This window comes from Drosophila arizonae, chromosome 5, assembly GCF_054131065.1.
Source record: "Drosophila arizonae isolate 15081-1271.41 chromosome 5, UAZ_ARI_1.0, whole genome shotgun sequence".
NCBI classification, from domain to species: Eukaryota; Metazoa; Arthropoda; class Insecta; order Diptera; family Drosophilidae; genus Drosophila; species Drosophila arizonae.
In genome coordinates, this window is record NC_142925.1 from 19,884,520 (window position 1) to 19,901,406 (window position 16,887).

General features: G+C 41.1%; 3 protein-coding genes across 3 annotated transcripts; 1 reads left to right on the forward strand and 2 right to left on the reverse strand.

The window, feature by feature from the left end:
• The first annotated feature begins 133 nt into the window (after nt 1-133).
• LOC149268691 (uncharacterized) lies at nt 134-906 on the forward strand. Its single transcript, XM_089469978.1, has 2 exons — nt 134-253; nt 322-906. Exons 1-2 carry the CDS (start codon nt 251-253, stop codon nt 757-759), a joined length of 441 nt encoding a protein of 146 aa, XP_089326104.1. The 5' UTR covers nt 134-250; the 3' UTR covers nt 760-906.
• A 3,069-nt stretch (nt 907-3,975) lies between these two features.
• Nucleotides 3,976-4,801, reverse strand: LOC108616346 (uncharacterized). Its single transcript, XM_089471129.1, has 2 exons — nt 4,654-4,801; nt 3,976-4,562 (listed from the first exon to the last, which is right to left on the reverse strand). Exons 1-2 carry the CDS (start codon nt 4,654-4,656, stop codon nt 4,212-4,214), a joined length of 354 nt encoding a protein of 117 aa, XP_089327255.1. The 5' UTR covers nt 4,657-4,801; the 3' UTR covers nt 3,976-4,211.
• A 9,793-nt stretch (nt 4,802-14,594) lies between these two features.
• Nucleotides 14,595-15,312, reverse strand: LOC149268692 (uncharacterized). Its single transcript, XM_089470259.1, has one exon. It carries the CDS (start codon nt 15,143-15,145, stop codon nt 14,786-14,788), a length of 360 nt encoding a protein of 119 aa, XP_089326385.1. The 5' UTR covers nt 15,146-15,312; the 3' UTR covers nt 14,595-14,785.
• Nucleotides 15,313-16,887: the final 1,575 nt, after the last annotated feature.

A 16,887-nucleotide genomic window follows, 5' to 3' on the forward strand; every position in this document is an offset into this window, starting at 1 on the left:
CTTCCTCGAGTTGGCCCCAGCCGCAGCCGCAGCCACAGCCACAGCCGCAGCCGTATCTCAAGCTGAGCTCGAGGCACTTGAGGGCACGCAGATAGCGTGGCATCACGCAATTAATTTGCGGCTGCAGCGGCTGCTGCTGACCCGAGCTTCATCTATGGGCTATAAAAACCACGGCGAGTTAAGAGTTCAGCAGTAGACAGCGAGGAGTGATCCGAGCAGCAAGCACAGCAATAAGCCAATCCAAGCCAATATGGTAAATTCCAATCAATATCAATTCGGATCATTAAAGGACGATAATCACAAATCTATCGATTTCTCTAGAAATTCCTGATCATAGCCGCTGCCTTCTTGGCCTGCGCCTTGGCGGACGTTTCGGAGTTGTCGCAGCAGGGCTACGATTATCCGCAGCCAGCGGCACCGGCACCAGCGCCTGCCTACATTCCCCCACCGCCACCACCACCACCGCCGGCACCAAAGAACACCTATATTCCCCCTCCTCCTGCTCCGTCCAAGGCCTACATCCCGCCCCCGGCTGCACCAGCCAAGGCGTACATTCCACCCCCACCACCACCACCGCCACCAGCACCCAAGAACACCTACATTCCCCCACCCCCAGCTCCCGCCAACACCTACATTCCCCCTGCAGCCCCCGCACCCATCCAGGCCGAGCAGCCCATCATCGAGGAGATCGAACAGCCCGCCCAGGACGGCTACCGCTACAAGACTGTGCGTCGTCGCGTCTTCCGTCACCGCAACTAAGCGGCGGAAGCTACTGGAAAATTACGAATTTTGTTGACTATGTGATAAAGACGGATTGAAGAGAGCCGACAGAAAACTGTGTTGTTAAGAAAGGAGAATTGTTTAAACGAAAAGTCAAGTAATAAATTTTTACACTTAAAAAGCAAATTCTGAAAGGTTTTCTTATTGGCCAACCATCGAATATGCCTACATATTTTCTTGGAAAAAGTTCATCAGACAATCATTCAAATAGATATCACTGGTACTTTAATTTTTAAGTGAACTCTAAAATTCAATACTTATTTTACTTGCATGATAAAAGATTGTCGAGCTCTAAGTACTCGAACTTAAGGCACTTGCTTAAGGAACAAACAGCGTTTGCCCATTCTTGAAACGGATGCTGAAAATCGATTGAAAACGTATTGAGCTATCCAACAGGTCAACCCTTGGCAAGTTTCGGCAATCAGCTAGATTCGACTGAGCTGAACTCAACTCAGTTTACTTCCACTTAACATGCCACAGCCCATTGCCATGCCCAGTGGCCGGTCCCATCCAATATGTTTACCGCAAAAACCCTAAACAAACCGCTCAAGGCCAAACACATGTCACCGGCATTCGGAGCGCCGTCGTCTCTATCGTTGCTGCAGTAAAAAGGTCAATTCGACGACCAGACCAATTTGAGCTGTTCAAAATAAAAACAAAAAGCGAAAAATGGAAAAATGGCTAAGCCATTCAATGCCACAAAAGGAAGACGACGAGGAAGAGGAGAAGAGAACATGGAACCCAAGAAAAAACAAACAAATCCTCGATTACAAAATCAAACAGCATGAGGCAAAAATTTGCTAAAAAACAAAGGAGCCAACTTGTTGGCCAGGCCATAATGCAAAATGGGAAAATATGCGAATTCAATAAACTGCTCGCCAGCCCGAAAGGACATGAGCTGCTTGGGCTGGGGGAGAGCAAGCGACTGCTATGCCACAGTTCATATCCACCCACACAAACACACACACAGCATCTCTCCCTCCTCTCTCTCACTGTCTATTTCAATCGCCTGGTCTCTGTCTGCCTCTACCCTTACAAGTCATTTGGCCAATTGCTGTTGACTTTGCTCTAAAGCGAATTTCCTTTGGCCAACGCCGAGCTCCTCGCTGTGGTGCTGTGGCGCTCGGTCGCCACGTCGCCAATGGATGCCACATATTTTGCACTCAGTTTATGCTGATGACATGCAAGTGGCGAAATTATTTTGCGCTCTTGCATTTTCACTGCCAGCCGAATAATGAGCAGCAAACAAGCTCACAGCAATGGACCACGTACAATGGACGATGGCATCAAAGACTGCCAGCTAACAGGAAGGTCTACAATTTCTCTGAGGCCACTTGATGCCACGGGCACCCACTGAACAAGCCAACGATTTGTTAGCCAAGTTATTAATGCGCTAATCAATTCGTGTCTACATGAGGAGTGTATGATAATAAAAGCAGGCTTCAATCGGACTGCAGAAGCGATTTTGGCCAACAATAAAGTCAACAACATGTGGCAAGGCTAAGCTAGAAACACTTGAGTATTAATGATATATTTTTTAACCGAATGCCCCAAATGCGAGTATTTTATTTTCAAGCTAGTTTCAATTTTATTTTAATTCTAATCTCCAAGTAAATATTTAAATATTATGCTATTAATTTCGGTCTTATGACTCCTATATCTAGCCAAAATTGATTTATTAATTTGATATATTTAGTTTATTATATTTATTTAATTCTTGTTCAATGAGGAGAATAAAGTCAATGATAATTATAATAAATAATATTGAAGATGAATAGCTTGAATGATTCACTTAAAAAGTCATACTCATTAGAGTTATAGGTGAGTTATGTTTAAGCAGTCGTATATATCTAGTTAACCAAGAATCTATATCAAGTTGCAAATTCTTTATACTCTATGCAGTTTTGAATGCCTTTGATATAAACAAAAAATGTGTTCTTTAACATCTGGTGCAAGGCAGCAGAGAGTATCTCTGGGCATCTTGGCAATGTATATCCGTATGTGCTGGGTCTTATGCCCGTCAAAAGTGCGGCAGACACTTGTTCCCTCACTTGATCCCGCCCCTTCATCCCTTGCTCCTCATTTGCCAGGTCCTCAGCCTCAGCTCCAGCTTCTGCCGCCTTTGTCGCCGTCGTGTGACATACGAAAATTCCCCATGGAGTCTATCAACAGTTGATAAAGCAAATGTGAGTGGTGTGTGTGTGCGGGTGTGTGTGTTGGTAAGTGTGAGGAAGCTATCCCATGCTCATGCCGTTGCTTAGCATTGGCATTTTGCTCTTGCTCTTGCTCTTGCTTTTGCTTTTGCTTTTGGTATGTACATAAGTTTATTATTTTGAAGGTAATTGGATTTGTGTTGCAGCAGAGGCAACCGAGAAGCGAGAGACCCCATGCTCGTCCAGGGAAGTCGCATATTCTGCGGCAAAATAATAAGAAAATATATATTTTTTCTTGCGCGCCGACAAGGACAATGAACTTCGAAGAAAAATACGTACAAGCTGAAGATGCTGGGGGAGGGAAAACAGGCGGACGGAGATGGACGCAGAGATGGAGTCTGAGAGTGGCGCACATCCCAATCGCAATTGCAACATATGGTCGGGCCAGGGAGTCGCGTGGTCCGCCAATGGACATTGGACATTGGCCAGCAGCAGAAGCCGTGGCAGAAGCTGGAGCAGCGCCTCGAACAGGGCCATTGTTTGCAGTCGTAATTGTTTTCCTAATGGATAAAGTCTATAAATTTCTGTGCACGACGCACAGCCAAATGCGAAATATGTCACGAATGTTAAGCGTTTTATAAACGACAACGGCGGCCAAGAGGAAGGGCGAGAGCGAGATGTGGATGCTGCGGCGACTTATCGATGCCAGCCACTCAGCGGGTGCTGGGGTGGATGAGAGTGGAGCCACTGCCAGCCGCCCCCCACATGAATAGAAAATTGAGTTGTTTATGGAGCCGACACTAAAATCTTTGCACAATGCGAAGCAGAAGTTAGTTGACATCAAATACGGCATAGATCCTGTTTGGGACACATTCACGACCTGCGCCTGCTGCACCACAATTGTACAATAAAGCAACATTACAGTCGGCTGCTGCTTAGAGTTAAGACTCTTGGCTGTCGCACACTTTGAGATCATGTTAGTGTCCTCAATCCTCCTCCTTCTGCCCACCCAGAGGTTCAAATAAATCAAAGTCAAATCGAGTTAATTTCTATAAATTGTTTTCTATTTTCCTTTCATAGCCTATAGTTAGCTTATCCTGTTGCAGATCCTTTGATGTGCACCAAAGAACACACAAGATAAGTGCAGTTATTTCTTTCAGTTTAAATCTCTGTTTCATCTATATTTGCTTTGTGCTTGCGGCCAACACACTCGAGTCCAGCGATAACAACAAAAAACAAATGAGACTCTCCTCGCAGCGGACCAGCAGTCAGCTCCATTTAGTTGCGACGGCGGAAGACGCGACGACGCACGGTCTTGTAGCGGTAGCCATCCTGGGCGGGCTGCTCGATCTCCTCGAGCACCTGCTCGTCGGCAGCTGGCGGAATGTAGGCGTCGGCGGGTGCGGCCACTGGTGCTGGTGGGATGTACTCCGGCTGGGGTGCTGGTGGTGCGGGTGGGATGTACTCGGGCGCTGGCGGTGCTGGTGGTGCGGGCGGAATGTAGGACTCGACGGGCGCTGGTGCAGGCGCCAGTGGGGCTGGCTGAGAGTAGTCATAGCCAGGCTGGCCCAGCTCCGAGACATCGGCGAGAGCACAGGCCAGGAAGGCAACGGCAATGATTACAAATTTCTGGCAAGGGCAAAGGCAATGTTTAGTAACAGCTGTTATAGCCAGAAATCACTGTAAGCGAGGGAGTGTGCGTGTGTGTGATGCTACCTACCATTGTTTGGCTTGTTGTTTGAGCTACGATCGGCAGACGCAGTGTGTTGTGACTGTTGAGCGCTGCAACTCTTTATATAGTTAATGATTAGATCGCCGAATCAGTCCGAGCCAGCGGCGACGGAAGCTGCCAAATGACTTTGAACTTGATCAGCGAGCAACTCTCGCTCGCGCTCGCCCTCGCCCTCGCCCTCGCGCCCCTCTCGCGCTTAATGTCTCTTTGGATTCGTCAGTCCAATCACTGGCTATACCAAATGACGACCGGTTTCATGCGGTCGACCTATGGATGCACACTGAGCGATAAATTGATGGGGCATTGATCACGCTTCGTCTATGTCTATGTCTTTATCTTCATCTGTATCTTTATCTCTACCTGTGTCTTTGTCTCTGCATCAGTTCGAGTGGACAACGGCCAATTGATTTGGTCGAGTTAGAGGTCAACAAAATGCGTTTTGTCTATGCTTGAAATGTGGCCCTTTAATTGATTTGCTTCTGCTTCTGCCTTTTTTTTTGCCTTTGCCTCTCTGTGACGGGGCCACGCGCCAAGCGGCTGACTCGAGCGACCCTGAAGCGACCCGCGCCAGAAAACCTTTTTTCACATTTTGTTATTATGTTTGTTGTTGTTGTTGTTTTGCTTTGTTTTGATTATTTTTTGTAGTGTTTTGTAGCGTGTGCTTGATTAAGACCAAATTTAATTTGCATTTTGTTTGAGAGCGAACCAAACTTCAATTACTGTCCAGCCAAAGCGGAGATTGCTACACTCTCTGCAGTCCCAGGTTGAAGCACAGTGGTGCAAGATATTCAAAAATTCTGTGATTAGCTAAAATCTATTTAATACATAGTTATATAACTGATTCTCTTGGAAGTATATATTTGGGGCACAGTGGAGCAAAACACTTCAATAAAATTATTTTATTTGAATGAAACTAGAATCTATTATAGATCAAATAGAATAATTATTGGCCATATATTTGTTGTCTGTATTTTAGCACTATTTCGTATTTGCTCCACTGTGCAGCAGTCCCTGATAATATTGCAAATAATTTTCTTTTTTATGTTGATTATTTTTTGGACTCTTGCGCCGCTATTCTCCACCTCTGTTCTCCACCTCTGTTCTCCACCTCTGTTCTCCCCTCTCTCTCTCGCTCTCTATGTACTTGTTTTACCACCCCGAGCACCTGAACACACACCTTGGCATTCGTATCGCGTTTCTTTACAACATTTTTATGAACTTTGCTTCTTTTTTCTTTCATTTGTTCGTTTCCGTTCTTCCAACCTCATCATATTTTAATGTGGCGGATTTCGCGGCGGCATCTTTGGCTTTTTCTATGCTTCAAATTATTCTCAAGAGATTTGCAGTTCGTGATTTTAGCGGGTGATTTTATTGGCTACCCCGGTCGAGGGGTGGAAACCTTCTATGCAGCGCAGGAGGAGGAGCAGTCAAAGTGAGAGGAGGGGGAAGTAGAAGGGGATTTGCCTGGCTGCAATTGCAGCTGATGTCGTGGCAAAGGGTACGTTGGCTATATGAACATATCAACTGGCTTTTAATTAACGCCCTTAAGTCCGCATTAACTTGGCCTAAGCCGTTTTTAATTTCTCAGCTACCCGCCGGCTCACATAATTGAATTAGACAGAGCAGCAGTGGCAGCCGCCGCAGACGCTGGACACAATGTGAACCTTATGCGCTGTTATCCTTGATAATTAATTTAGACGCAATTGTAGCCACGCAGAGACAGAGACAGAGACAGCGAGAGATAGTGAGAGAGAGGGAGTGAGTCTGCTTGGGTCCGTCCAGTGCAATTCGGACCCCAAATCCTTTGCAGTTTCACGTCACGTGCTTGCGATTTTTTCCATAAATCGCCAGGATGGACAGCTTTGTCCAGCTGCCGAGTGTCCACAAAGAAAAGCCATGGCATCGCAGCCGAGCACCTTTCTTACTTTTTTTATGGCCAAAAAATGAAGCGCCAGGTTTGACAACGCACGTCCCAGCCAAGGGCGCAGGCGGAGGAGGGGACGGCAGGGCAGGTGCTGGAAGATGCACACGTAGCACGCATTGGAAATGCGTCAAGTTACCTGACGCAGTGGCAGCACCTTTTAGACGAGCCATGAAATCGAGTTTACAGCTTACTAGCCCCACACAACGGGGCTGACAACAATACGAATACGAATGCGAATGCGAATACAAATGTGAGTGAACGAGTACTCGTAGTCCTAGTCTAACTGTACTCTGTAGCAGGCTACCATAATTAAATGTCAAAAATGACGCTACGTGCGATGCAAGCTAAGTGGCTTCAGGCAAGCTCCAGGCCAAAGTTCAAAAAGAAAAAAAATGCTAAAGAAAAGAAGTTTCCTTCCTTCTTGCTTTCTTCTTCTATTTCAAGTTTTTTTTTTTTTTTCGGCCAGCGTCAGAAGCTGCCCCATACAGTTTTACTCTAAATCAAATAAACATATATATGTATATGCACTCATACCCACATCTACGCTTAGGTATGTATGTGTGCATGTCGAATAGTTAACTTTGTACATAAAATAGACAACTCATCCCCATTTCAAAGCAAACAAGCCTCCAGAATATCCTACTTCGTACAGACCCATTAATCTGCTCTCCTCAGTAAGCAAATATTAGATAAAGTCATCAAAAAAGACTATTCGATTTTTCCAAAAATATGAATGCCCTTACGCTACATTCCCTTTAAAGAATACAAAAAATAGTTAAATCGAACTTCAGTAGTTCCAAATTTGACATGATGAACTTGTATAGAAAGTGAATCTTTTACATTTCCCGATAGAAATAATTAAAATAGTTCTAACTTTTTTAAGCAATCGAGCCTTTTCCGTACTTTTCCGTAAGTGGTTCACATTCAAGAATAATCAAATTGCCCGCACGGATCATGCTTTCTGCTCTTCCTCGATTTTCGAAGGCTGCTGCGTTCGCCGGTTGAGCAAATACAGTAAAGCATTGGAAGTGAAGTTCTGAAGCAGCAACAACCAACAACAATACTGCAACAAAATTTAAGCAAATTAAAATTAAAACAATATGTAAAGGCAAAAATATGAAAAGCATTTAAGAAGGCTGAAGCAGGAGCCGAAAGCAAAATACGTAAACAAATTAATGCCGCGTCATTAGAAAACACGCCTGAAGAGGGAGAAAAAAAATGAAAGTGAAGTTAAAATTGAAGAAGTATTAAATGTGATAAAGATTGACAGTGGCATAAATATAAAATCGAAGAAAAAGAAATTAATAATTTGAATGAACAGTTAAAATTATGGTTCCTAAAGCATAGGCCGACGCGTGACTGCACGATTGACTTAGTTAAAATATAGAAAAGCCATAATTTAGATGTCGCGAAAGTGGCCCAGGAAAAATTGGACATTCTTGTGGATGAAATTCATTCTTTAAGAGGTATAAGTATTATTAATGAGCTTTTCATTAAATATGCATACCTATATATATTCAATCTAAATATATTAAAATTTAGCTGACCAAAAAGTGACACAGGAAAAAATCGAGGTCCTTGTGGAAGCTTCCTCCAAGCAGACTGACAAAGCAGCAATGACAAAGGCAAAAAGTGGCCGTAGACCGTAGACCTTACTGAAATAAATATGGAAATAGACGACACAAACCGGGAGCTTTATGTTAGTATAAACACAGATTCAATTGTTTCTTAAATCCTAATTCCTATTTTGCTTACAGATTGATGCGATTAGGATCCATATTATGGCTGGGGGAATTTTAAAAAACCTTAAAAATATTATGGCTAATCCTGTAGTATTAGCATCCAATGTTGATGACGTTCAAGGCCAAGCTGCCTCGAAAAACGAGAGCACTTTTTATGAAGTATTAATAAGTAGGTATTATTTAATTCATTGCCGATTTAATTACTAAATTTCATCTTCACATTTTTTCCCTAGATGCAATAAATTTGGTTGATGATCACCCGAAGAACAACTGTGAAAGGCCATTCATTCTTTCACCACTTCTGATTGAGTACCCGATTCACTAATTCGCGGTAAACGATGTGGTGACGATTGACCCTTTTTGCGGACATTTCATACAAGAAACGAAATGATGAAATGCATTGCTTAGGGTCAGCAAAGTACCCTAGTAAGTAGTGATTTCACCAACTACGAACCAGTTACCAGTACTAGAGGGAAATAACAGCCTACGGCGCTAGAATTGCCAAATAGAGAGTAGACTTAGTTATTAATATGTATATATGGATTGATCTCATTGAAGTTCAATAGCGAGATGGCTAGTTATGTCCTTCGCAGCAGGGTCGCTATGCTTTCGACGAACAAGAATATGCGATCAGAAATAGAGGTTTTGACGAGGCCGGAAATAAGTTGGTCGTAGAATGTTGAACAAGAAAGAGCTTTGCGAAAGAATTAAGCGACACCGGAAACTCAGTACGCCCCAAAATATATTTCATTACAATAAACCTGCAATAAATATATAGAAATGATTTTCATTTATGTTTTGGAATTTTGTTTATTGCAGCAGTATGTGAGCAGTTTTGAAGACTGGGCCCGCAAATGGAACATTGGAATTAACGGGAGCAAATGCGCAAACGTTACGCTTACCACAAGGCTTTTAAACTGTGGTCGCATTCGCATGCAGGGTTCAACACTACCGCACAAAAGAAGCCACAAATATCTGGGCGTAGTGTTAGACAGAAGGCTTACATTTAACATGCATGTATTGAGCAAAAGCGCAAAAATGTCATGGCTTCATAAGCCGGCCAATAAATTATCACTGTACAATAAAGTGACAATTTTTAAAGCAATACTCAGCCCCATATGGAGATATGAGCTTCAAATCTATGGAATTGCGGCAAAAACAAACCTAAATAAAATAAGAGTTGCACAAGCAAAAATCCTCCGGCAAATTTGCAATGCTCCCTGGTACATGCGTACCAGGCACATTGATAAAGATCTCAGGGTCCTCAAAGTTGGAGACGTAATGCAAAATGTAGCTGCTAGCTACCTTGCAAGACTCGAAGGCCACCCAAACCCTTTGGCGAGAAGACTTAACAAAGCAGCCAGAAAAAGAAGACTTAAGAAGTGCCATCCAAAGGACCTCCCTGCGAGGTTCCTTTAAAAATGTATCAAATTGAATGTGATTTACTTAAAAATTGTTTTTTTTTTTTATACCCTGAACCCATTGAAAATGGGAAATCAGGGTATAATGGTTTTGTTGAAATGTATGTAACAGGCAGAAGGAGGCGTGGCAGACCCCACAAAGTATATATATTCTTGATCAGGGCGACGAGCTGAGTCGATTTGGCCCTGTCCGTCTGTCTGTCTGTCCGTCTGTCCGTCTGTCCGTCTGTCCGTCTGTCCGTCCGTCCGTCTGTCCGTCTGTCCGTATGTTTGAACGCGTCGATTTCCGAAGATATAAGAGCTAGAGACTTGAATTTTTTTTTAAAATGACCGTATATACAGCGCGGACGTCGAGTTTGCTTTTAAAATTCGATAAATCATCCCGTTATGTTTTTATCGAGTAAAAACATTCAAGTTCAAATCAGATGCCTCTATAGCTAATTGTGAATGATTTTTCTTTTTTTTTAATTTCTCAAATATTCAATATAATATGTAGATCATATGCTGAAAGTTTCATTAAATTCCGTTCAGTCAAAAATTAATAAAAAATAATCAAATATTTGGCCAATTAACAAACGCACGTGCAGCAGCTACAACAAATACATCACATCAGCTGTTAGTTTCGTTTAGTTTTGGTAGATGGCGCAGCAGCAGTGAATCTATTTGAGTTTTGCCAACGCCACCAGCAGGAGTGAGGTGGCCTAGTGTGTTAGATGCATGACGCTCGATCGAAAGGTCGCGGTTCGAGTCCCGATCGGTGCAACTGGTGTTAATTTTTTTTAATTGTTTCAAAATATTTTTATATTTTCATAAATGCGTTTTCTATTTAATTTATATTTTTAAATACACCGAAATTGAAATTTTAACTATTCTTTATGTGCGTTTTTAATAGTCCCGATCGATGCAACTGATGTTAATTTTTTTTAATTGTTTCAAAATATTTTTATATTTTATTAAATGAGTTTGGTATTTTATTTATATTTTTAAATACATCGAAATTGAAATTTCAGCCATACTAAATGAGCATTTTTATTTGTTGGGTTCAGGGTAGTATCTAGTCGAGCACTCTCGACTAGAATTTTCTTACTTGTTTTTTGATGTTTTTGTAAATTGTTATATTGTTTGTGTCTTTATGTTCAACTTGTTAAGCTGCCAATTAGTTAGTAAAAAGCCTGTTTAAATAAAATATATATAAAAACAAAAAAAATTTTGTTTAAATCAGCTCAGTGATCTATCATTGCATACTTTTCATCTGCTTCATTTTGATTATTATCGCAAGCATCTTACTGCATACTTTTAGACAGTGTTGCCGGTTTGGTTTATTTTCGGCCAGAGTCAGAGCGATTGTTCAGCAAAGCTGGACAGATTATCACGGAACGACGAGCTGCCTTAAAAGCTAAGCATGTGGACATGCTTGTCTTTCTTAATCATAACTCTTGGATCTTGGCAGAAGAATAAAAGCCTAAATGCATGGCTATGATTATGGTTATGATTTAAATTTTTTTTTTTTTGACGAGGCACATCCTTCAGGCATTTGATGACATGGAATACTGCAACGCAGTTTTTGTCGATATGCAGCAAGCATTTGATAGGGTCTGGCATACAGGGCTCCTCAGCAAAATCAAAAACCTTTTCCCAGCACCTTACTTCGGGATTCTACGATCGTATCTGGAGGGTCGGCAATTTATTGTAAGAGTACGGAACACATACTCGACTCCTTGCCAAATGAGAGCTGGAGTTCCTCAGGGCAGCGTATTAGGGCCGCTGCTAGCGTGCGCCACATGGAGAATCCTGGCAAAGCCCTTCTCGCTACTTACGCAGACGATATAGCGGTGCTCTACAGCTCAAAATGTCCGACTGAGGCTGCGAATGGAGTGGAGAGCTACCTAAACACACTAGTAGCATGATGCAAAAGATGGAACATGAAGATCAACCCACGCAAGACCACCAACACTTGCTTCACCCTAAAAACCTTCATCAGCCACACCCCGCCTATACGTTTAGATGGCGAAACACTTGATCAACCTTCGCAGGCAAAGTACCTTGGCATCACCCTTGACAAGCGTCTAACATTTGGTCCTCATCTTAAGGCAGTGGCTAGGAGATGTGGGCAACGCATGCAACAACTGCGATGGCTGGTCAACAGACGCAGCACCATGTCACTCAGAGCTAAGAGAGCGGTTTATGTCCACTGTGTAGCCCCAATTTGGCTCTACGGTGTGCAGATTTGGGGAATATGCGCAAAATCAAACTATAAACGCATACAGGTCCTGCAAAATCGTGTATTGCGGCAAATTACAAACTGCCCATGGTATGTGCGCGGCTCAACTCTACATCGAGATCTGAAACTGTTTACTGTGGAGGAACAGATTGGGAGACACACTAGCCGATATAGTGACAGACTGGCTAGACACCGGAGCAGACTAGCGAGAAGATTGCTTCCTGCGAGACCACTAAGGCGATTAAAACGCTTGGGTTTTGCCAAAAATATTAGATAAGTTTAGTTTAGGGATACTTGTAAATATATATTTGTAAGTCCTCCTGAATACATCAGAAGGTTAGGTTCTATATAAATAATCTAATTGTGTTGTTAAGGTGCTAAACTTGCATTGTACAGATTCAGCGCTTAAAATAAATATACAAACAAAAACAAAAGGAAAAAAAAAAAAGTACTATCGATGCTATTGAATATTGCAACTATCGATAGTTTTACAGCTCTTATTTCCAAGTGCGATTGCGGAAATATTTTGGAATTGTGGGTAGCGGAAAATTTGATTTTAGTTATCACATTAAACTTTCTCAATGACTGATTAATTGACAAACCAACAATCTGCCAACTTTTAAAGTCTCCAATTACAAGTTGTGCAATAGTTCCAATGCCTTAAGATAATTATAAACAGCTAGAGAGAATTGAGTTTGTTTTCTGGATTTCCAGACGTCAAGGAATAATTGAGAAAGGATGTAACAGATTTGACGATGGTTTATTGCAGCCATTGCAAGTGTACCGTCAACGCTAAATTATGTGATTTGCGGACAAATGCAACTTCTAAGAAGCACACCGGCCGGAGCCCCCCAATGCTTTCGCTCAAAAGAACAAAATTGAATTTCACAGCCCAAAGGCTGTCAGCCCGAGTATATATAGAGTGCATTTTTCAAGTCTCTAGTGCGCTATAAAAAGTAAGGCCTGATGCCATTAAAATTAAGAAATCATTGATGGCTATTCTCTTTTATACATATCTAGTACATCTTCGAAACTGGGATCGTCAAATTACATGTATAATTTATAAAATTGTTATTTTTTGTTATATTCTTAAACCGGCTTCAAGTTAGCAGCAGATCAGCGCGATTCTCCTATACATGCTCACACACTCATCGTTTATTAAATGCGTACAGACAAAAGCACGCCCTCTAGAATAGTCTAAATATTGCGATGGATTTATAGATTTTCTAGCCGTTACTGTAGTTGTGTCAGATTACTCTCTGCTACGAAGTTGTGAATGTGATTTCGTTTTAATTCGTATTGCAAAGAGCGAGACGGTGGCGCTGTAGGCAAAGGCGTCGGTGAAGTTTAGTTTAGTTATTTTGACAAACATCCTATTGGTTATGGTGCGAGTTCGAATCCCGCGGAAACCTTTTTTTTTTTGGTTATTGAAAATTTTTATTATTATAATTTAATTTATATTTTTTAAATTTCATAAATATATATTTCCTTCCGTCTTATGAATATCTATTAAGCTTATTTATATACGTAAGTGGCACACGCATATACATTTCTTAGCCAGCCGCTACAAATGCCGATTCGCCTCGCTTTAAGGGGGCGTAGATAGTGGTAGTTCGAACCCCGCTGAAAACTTGTATTGTTTTTAAATTTTTTATAGATTTATAAATTTATTTTATATTTTTTAAAGTTCATACAAATTTTAACTTCCGTGTTATCATTGTCTATTAAGCCTATTTATTCATATAGATGGCTCGCGCATATAAATGTCGCAATTTTACTCTACAAATGACCATTGGCACAACTATCCAAATTTGAGGCTTGTAGCTTTTTAACTGTAAGAGATATACAATTTTGGAGTTTGCCACGCCCCTTTGGGCGGAGATATATCCACCATAGCTCATTGGACTTTCAGGTCTCTAGCATCAATTGTGTCTAAAATATAGCAGAATTTGAAAAATCACAATATTTTCAAGTCCGATTTGCCATGCCCCTAGTGGGCGTAGACATATAATTTATATAAATATAATTATAATTTTTATAAAATAGAATCATAACATATGCTCATGTACAAAATTTCAACGTTCTAACTGTAAAACTCTGGGAGATGCAGTTTTATACGATTTGCCACCCAATGGGCTTATATATATCCACCATAGCTTGTTGGTCTTGATGGTCAACAAATATCAGCTTTCTAGCTATTCAGCTAATATGATTTCTGGCATATCCGAAAATGCATTTGCGATTTGCCATGCCCCTAATGGGCGGATCGGAAAAATTTGAACACGTTGTAAATCGGAGACATACAAATATCAATATCAATACCGCCGAAATAAATTGCGTTCATACGGGCAAGACGGACATTGCACAAAGCCAATATACTCATTTCACTTTCGTGAATGAGTATGAAAATACATTTTAATAACTCAGTACTTAAAAAAATTATTTACATTATTTAACTGGAAACAAGAAAGAGGAAGAAACAAAAAGCTATTTAGTTTTCGTTTGGGAGACTCTTTCAAGAGAGAGGTCAAACAAGAGCCGCTCTGCCTGTCACCTTGCAATTACCTAACTCAATGAGAAGATAACATATACAAGGCAATTAATTTTTTACACAAACGTAATCATTATACGACACTTAAATACATTTTATTCAGTGAAGTATGCACATACTTATTATCTACACATTTGTATATATATATATATATATATATATATATATATATATATATATATATATATATATACATTTTTATTCACTTTTTTATACACACTTAATATTTAATATTTTGTTATTTAAAGTCTCAATCCATGCTTAAGCCGAACTGCGACATCGACCCGCATGCAGTTTTTGGCCCGGCCGGCACTTGGCCAAGGTGTCCACCAGTATGCGGTTGTCCACCGTGGGCAGCTCCGTTGTGGTTACGTTGATGCTCACTGGCTGCAGCTCGTCCACGTTGGTGCTGTTATCAACTAAGGTGCTATTGTCAGCTATAGTGATATTGCATGCTGCAGTTCTGTTGTCAACCATGGTGGGGTTGTACTCGAAGATATTTGTGGATTCGTCGTTGTCATTGGGGAATACGATGCGATCGTCGACCACGCGCGTCTGCACGATAAAGATATTCCAAGAAATAATGCTCAAGAGCAGCATGTGTACGGCTTTCAACTGCATTGTTTACTTGTTTATCTGTTGTGTCTGTCGCTGGTAAGGCGATCGCAGAAAAAACGCGTTTGGCTGCTTCCACTGAACTTCGGAGACTGACTCACGACGCGATCGAAGAGAGTCCGAGCAGACATTGTGGGAGATTTTCGTAGAGACAGATAGGCACTAGCGATAAGAACTCAATGTTATTTGCTTTTGTACGAATAAACAAAAAAAATCAACAGCAAAGTACATTTTAGATGCTAGTACGCTTTACAATTCCAAACTGGAAAGTAAAAGCTCCTTTCCAACAGCTCGAGTTGTTAAAAGCCGAGCTGAGAAAGCTCAACAGTGTCGCCTGTTCGTATATGCCCAGACTCCACTAGAGCTCAAAATCATTTATTATTTATTATTATTTGACCCAGTGAAATTGATATATTTATATATTTTTTAACAATTTAAATATAAAAGTTCAATTTAATGAAAACCCAGATACTCCGGGACACAGTCGATCGATGCTTGCAAGTGTACAGCAGAGCTTATTCTATCTATACATATATTTATGTATATGTCGTAACGGTGCGATATTACGCTATTGTTGAAGTTACTATGCCAGAAATTATTAATCGATTGATTTAGTATTGTAGTGACAATTAAAGGTTGTATTGCCACTAAGAGAGGGACAACTATAGCTGTTGCTGAACGTGGGTCCGGGTCTCGCTGTGTGTGAGCGAGACGGCTAGTTATGTCCTTCGCACAGGGTCACTACGTTTTCGATGAACAAGAATATGCGACCAGAAATAGAGGTTTTGACGAGGAGAGAAATGAGTTGGTCGTAGAATATTGAACAAGAAAGAGCTTTGTGAAAGAATTAAGCGACACCGGGAACTCGTTGATAAGCGCAATTATAATGGAATACAAACACGAGAAACGTAACGCCCCGACATTTCTATGTTTTTTTTGTCCTAATCCGGGTGTTTTTGCTCGGGGAAAACCGGAATATTGTCTAGTGAGCATGTTTTCTAAAAACTTAATTTTGCTCGTGAAAACTTTATTATTCCAACAAGTAATAGAAACAACATTCCATCATTTCAATTATATGCACAATATTTATAAATGTAGAGTTTTATTTTTTTCCCCTCGTACAAAACGCAGCAACTTTCCTTATTGTAATCTCTTAATTTAGTGCTCAAACTGTGCACAAAAAGTGCACGGAAAGTAATTTAACATTGCCCTTTTTCATCTCTCAATTTTCTTCCACTATCGCGTTCGCCATTTGCAAACTCTGAAAAAAGTAGCTAGAAACTATTTAAAGTTTCTTCACGTTTTTTATATTTTTGGCCCTCGAATATGTATCGTACTTTTATTGCCATTCTCTATTATTTGTTGCCCTTGTTGCATGTGCATATTATGCCCCGGAGGCAGAGCAACATGGGCAAAAGCTCTTGGCCCAGACAACAACAAGCAATGCTTATGAAAAAGTACTTAACGTGCACAAAACTTATGTGCCAAGAGACTTCCTCCCTCAACCCGCCGACGAACAAACTGAGAAAGCTACAACGACATACAAATTCCTCACTGTTTGCTCGACAGCAAGGGAACACAAGAGGTAAAATTGCTGCATCCCACTACTCACTCGGAGTATGAGAAATATTCCCAATAACACATACATACATCGAAAATACGGAGTAGTTGTTACGCCGTACCAGGCCGAATGCCGCCTCACATAAACAACTTCTCGTAATGCTAAGCGCATTTTTCAATAGAAGAAA

Bases quoted from the DNA above. Each gene is read 5' to 3' on its own strand.
- LOC149268692 (XM_089470259.1), bottom strand. From the start codon at position 15,145: ATGCAGTTGAAAGCCGTACACATGCTGCTCTTGAGCATTATTTCTTGG.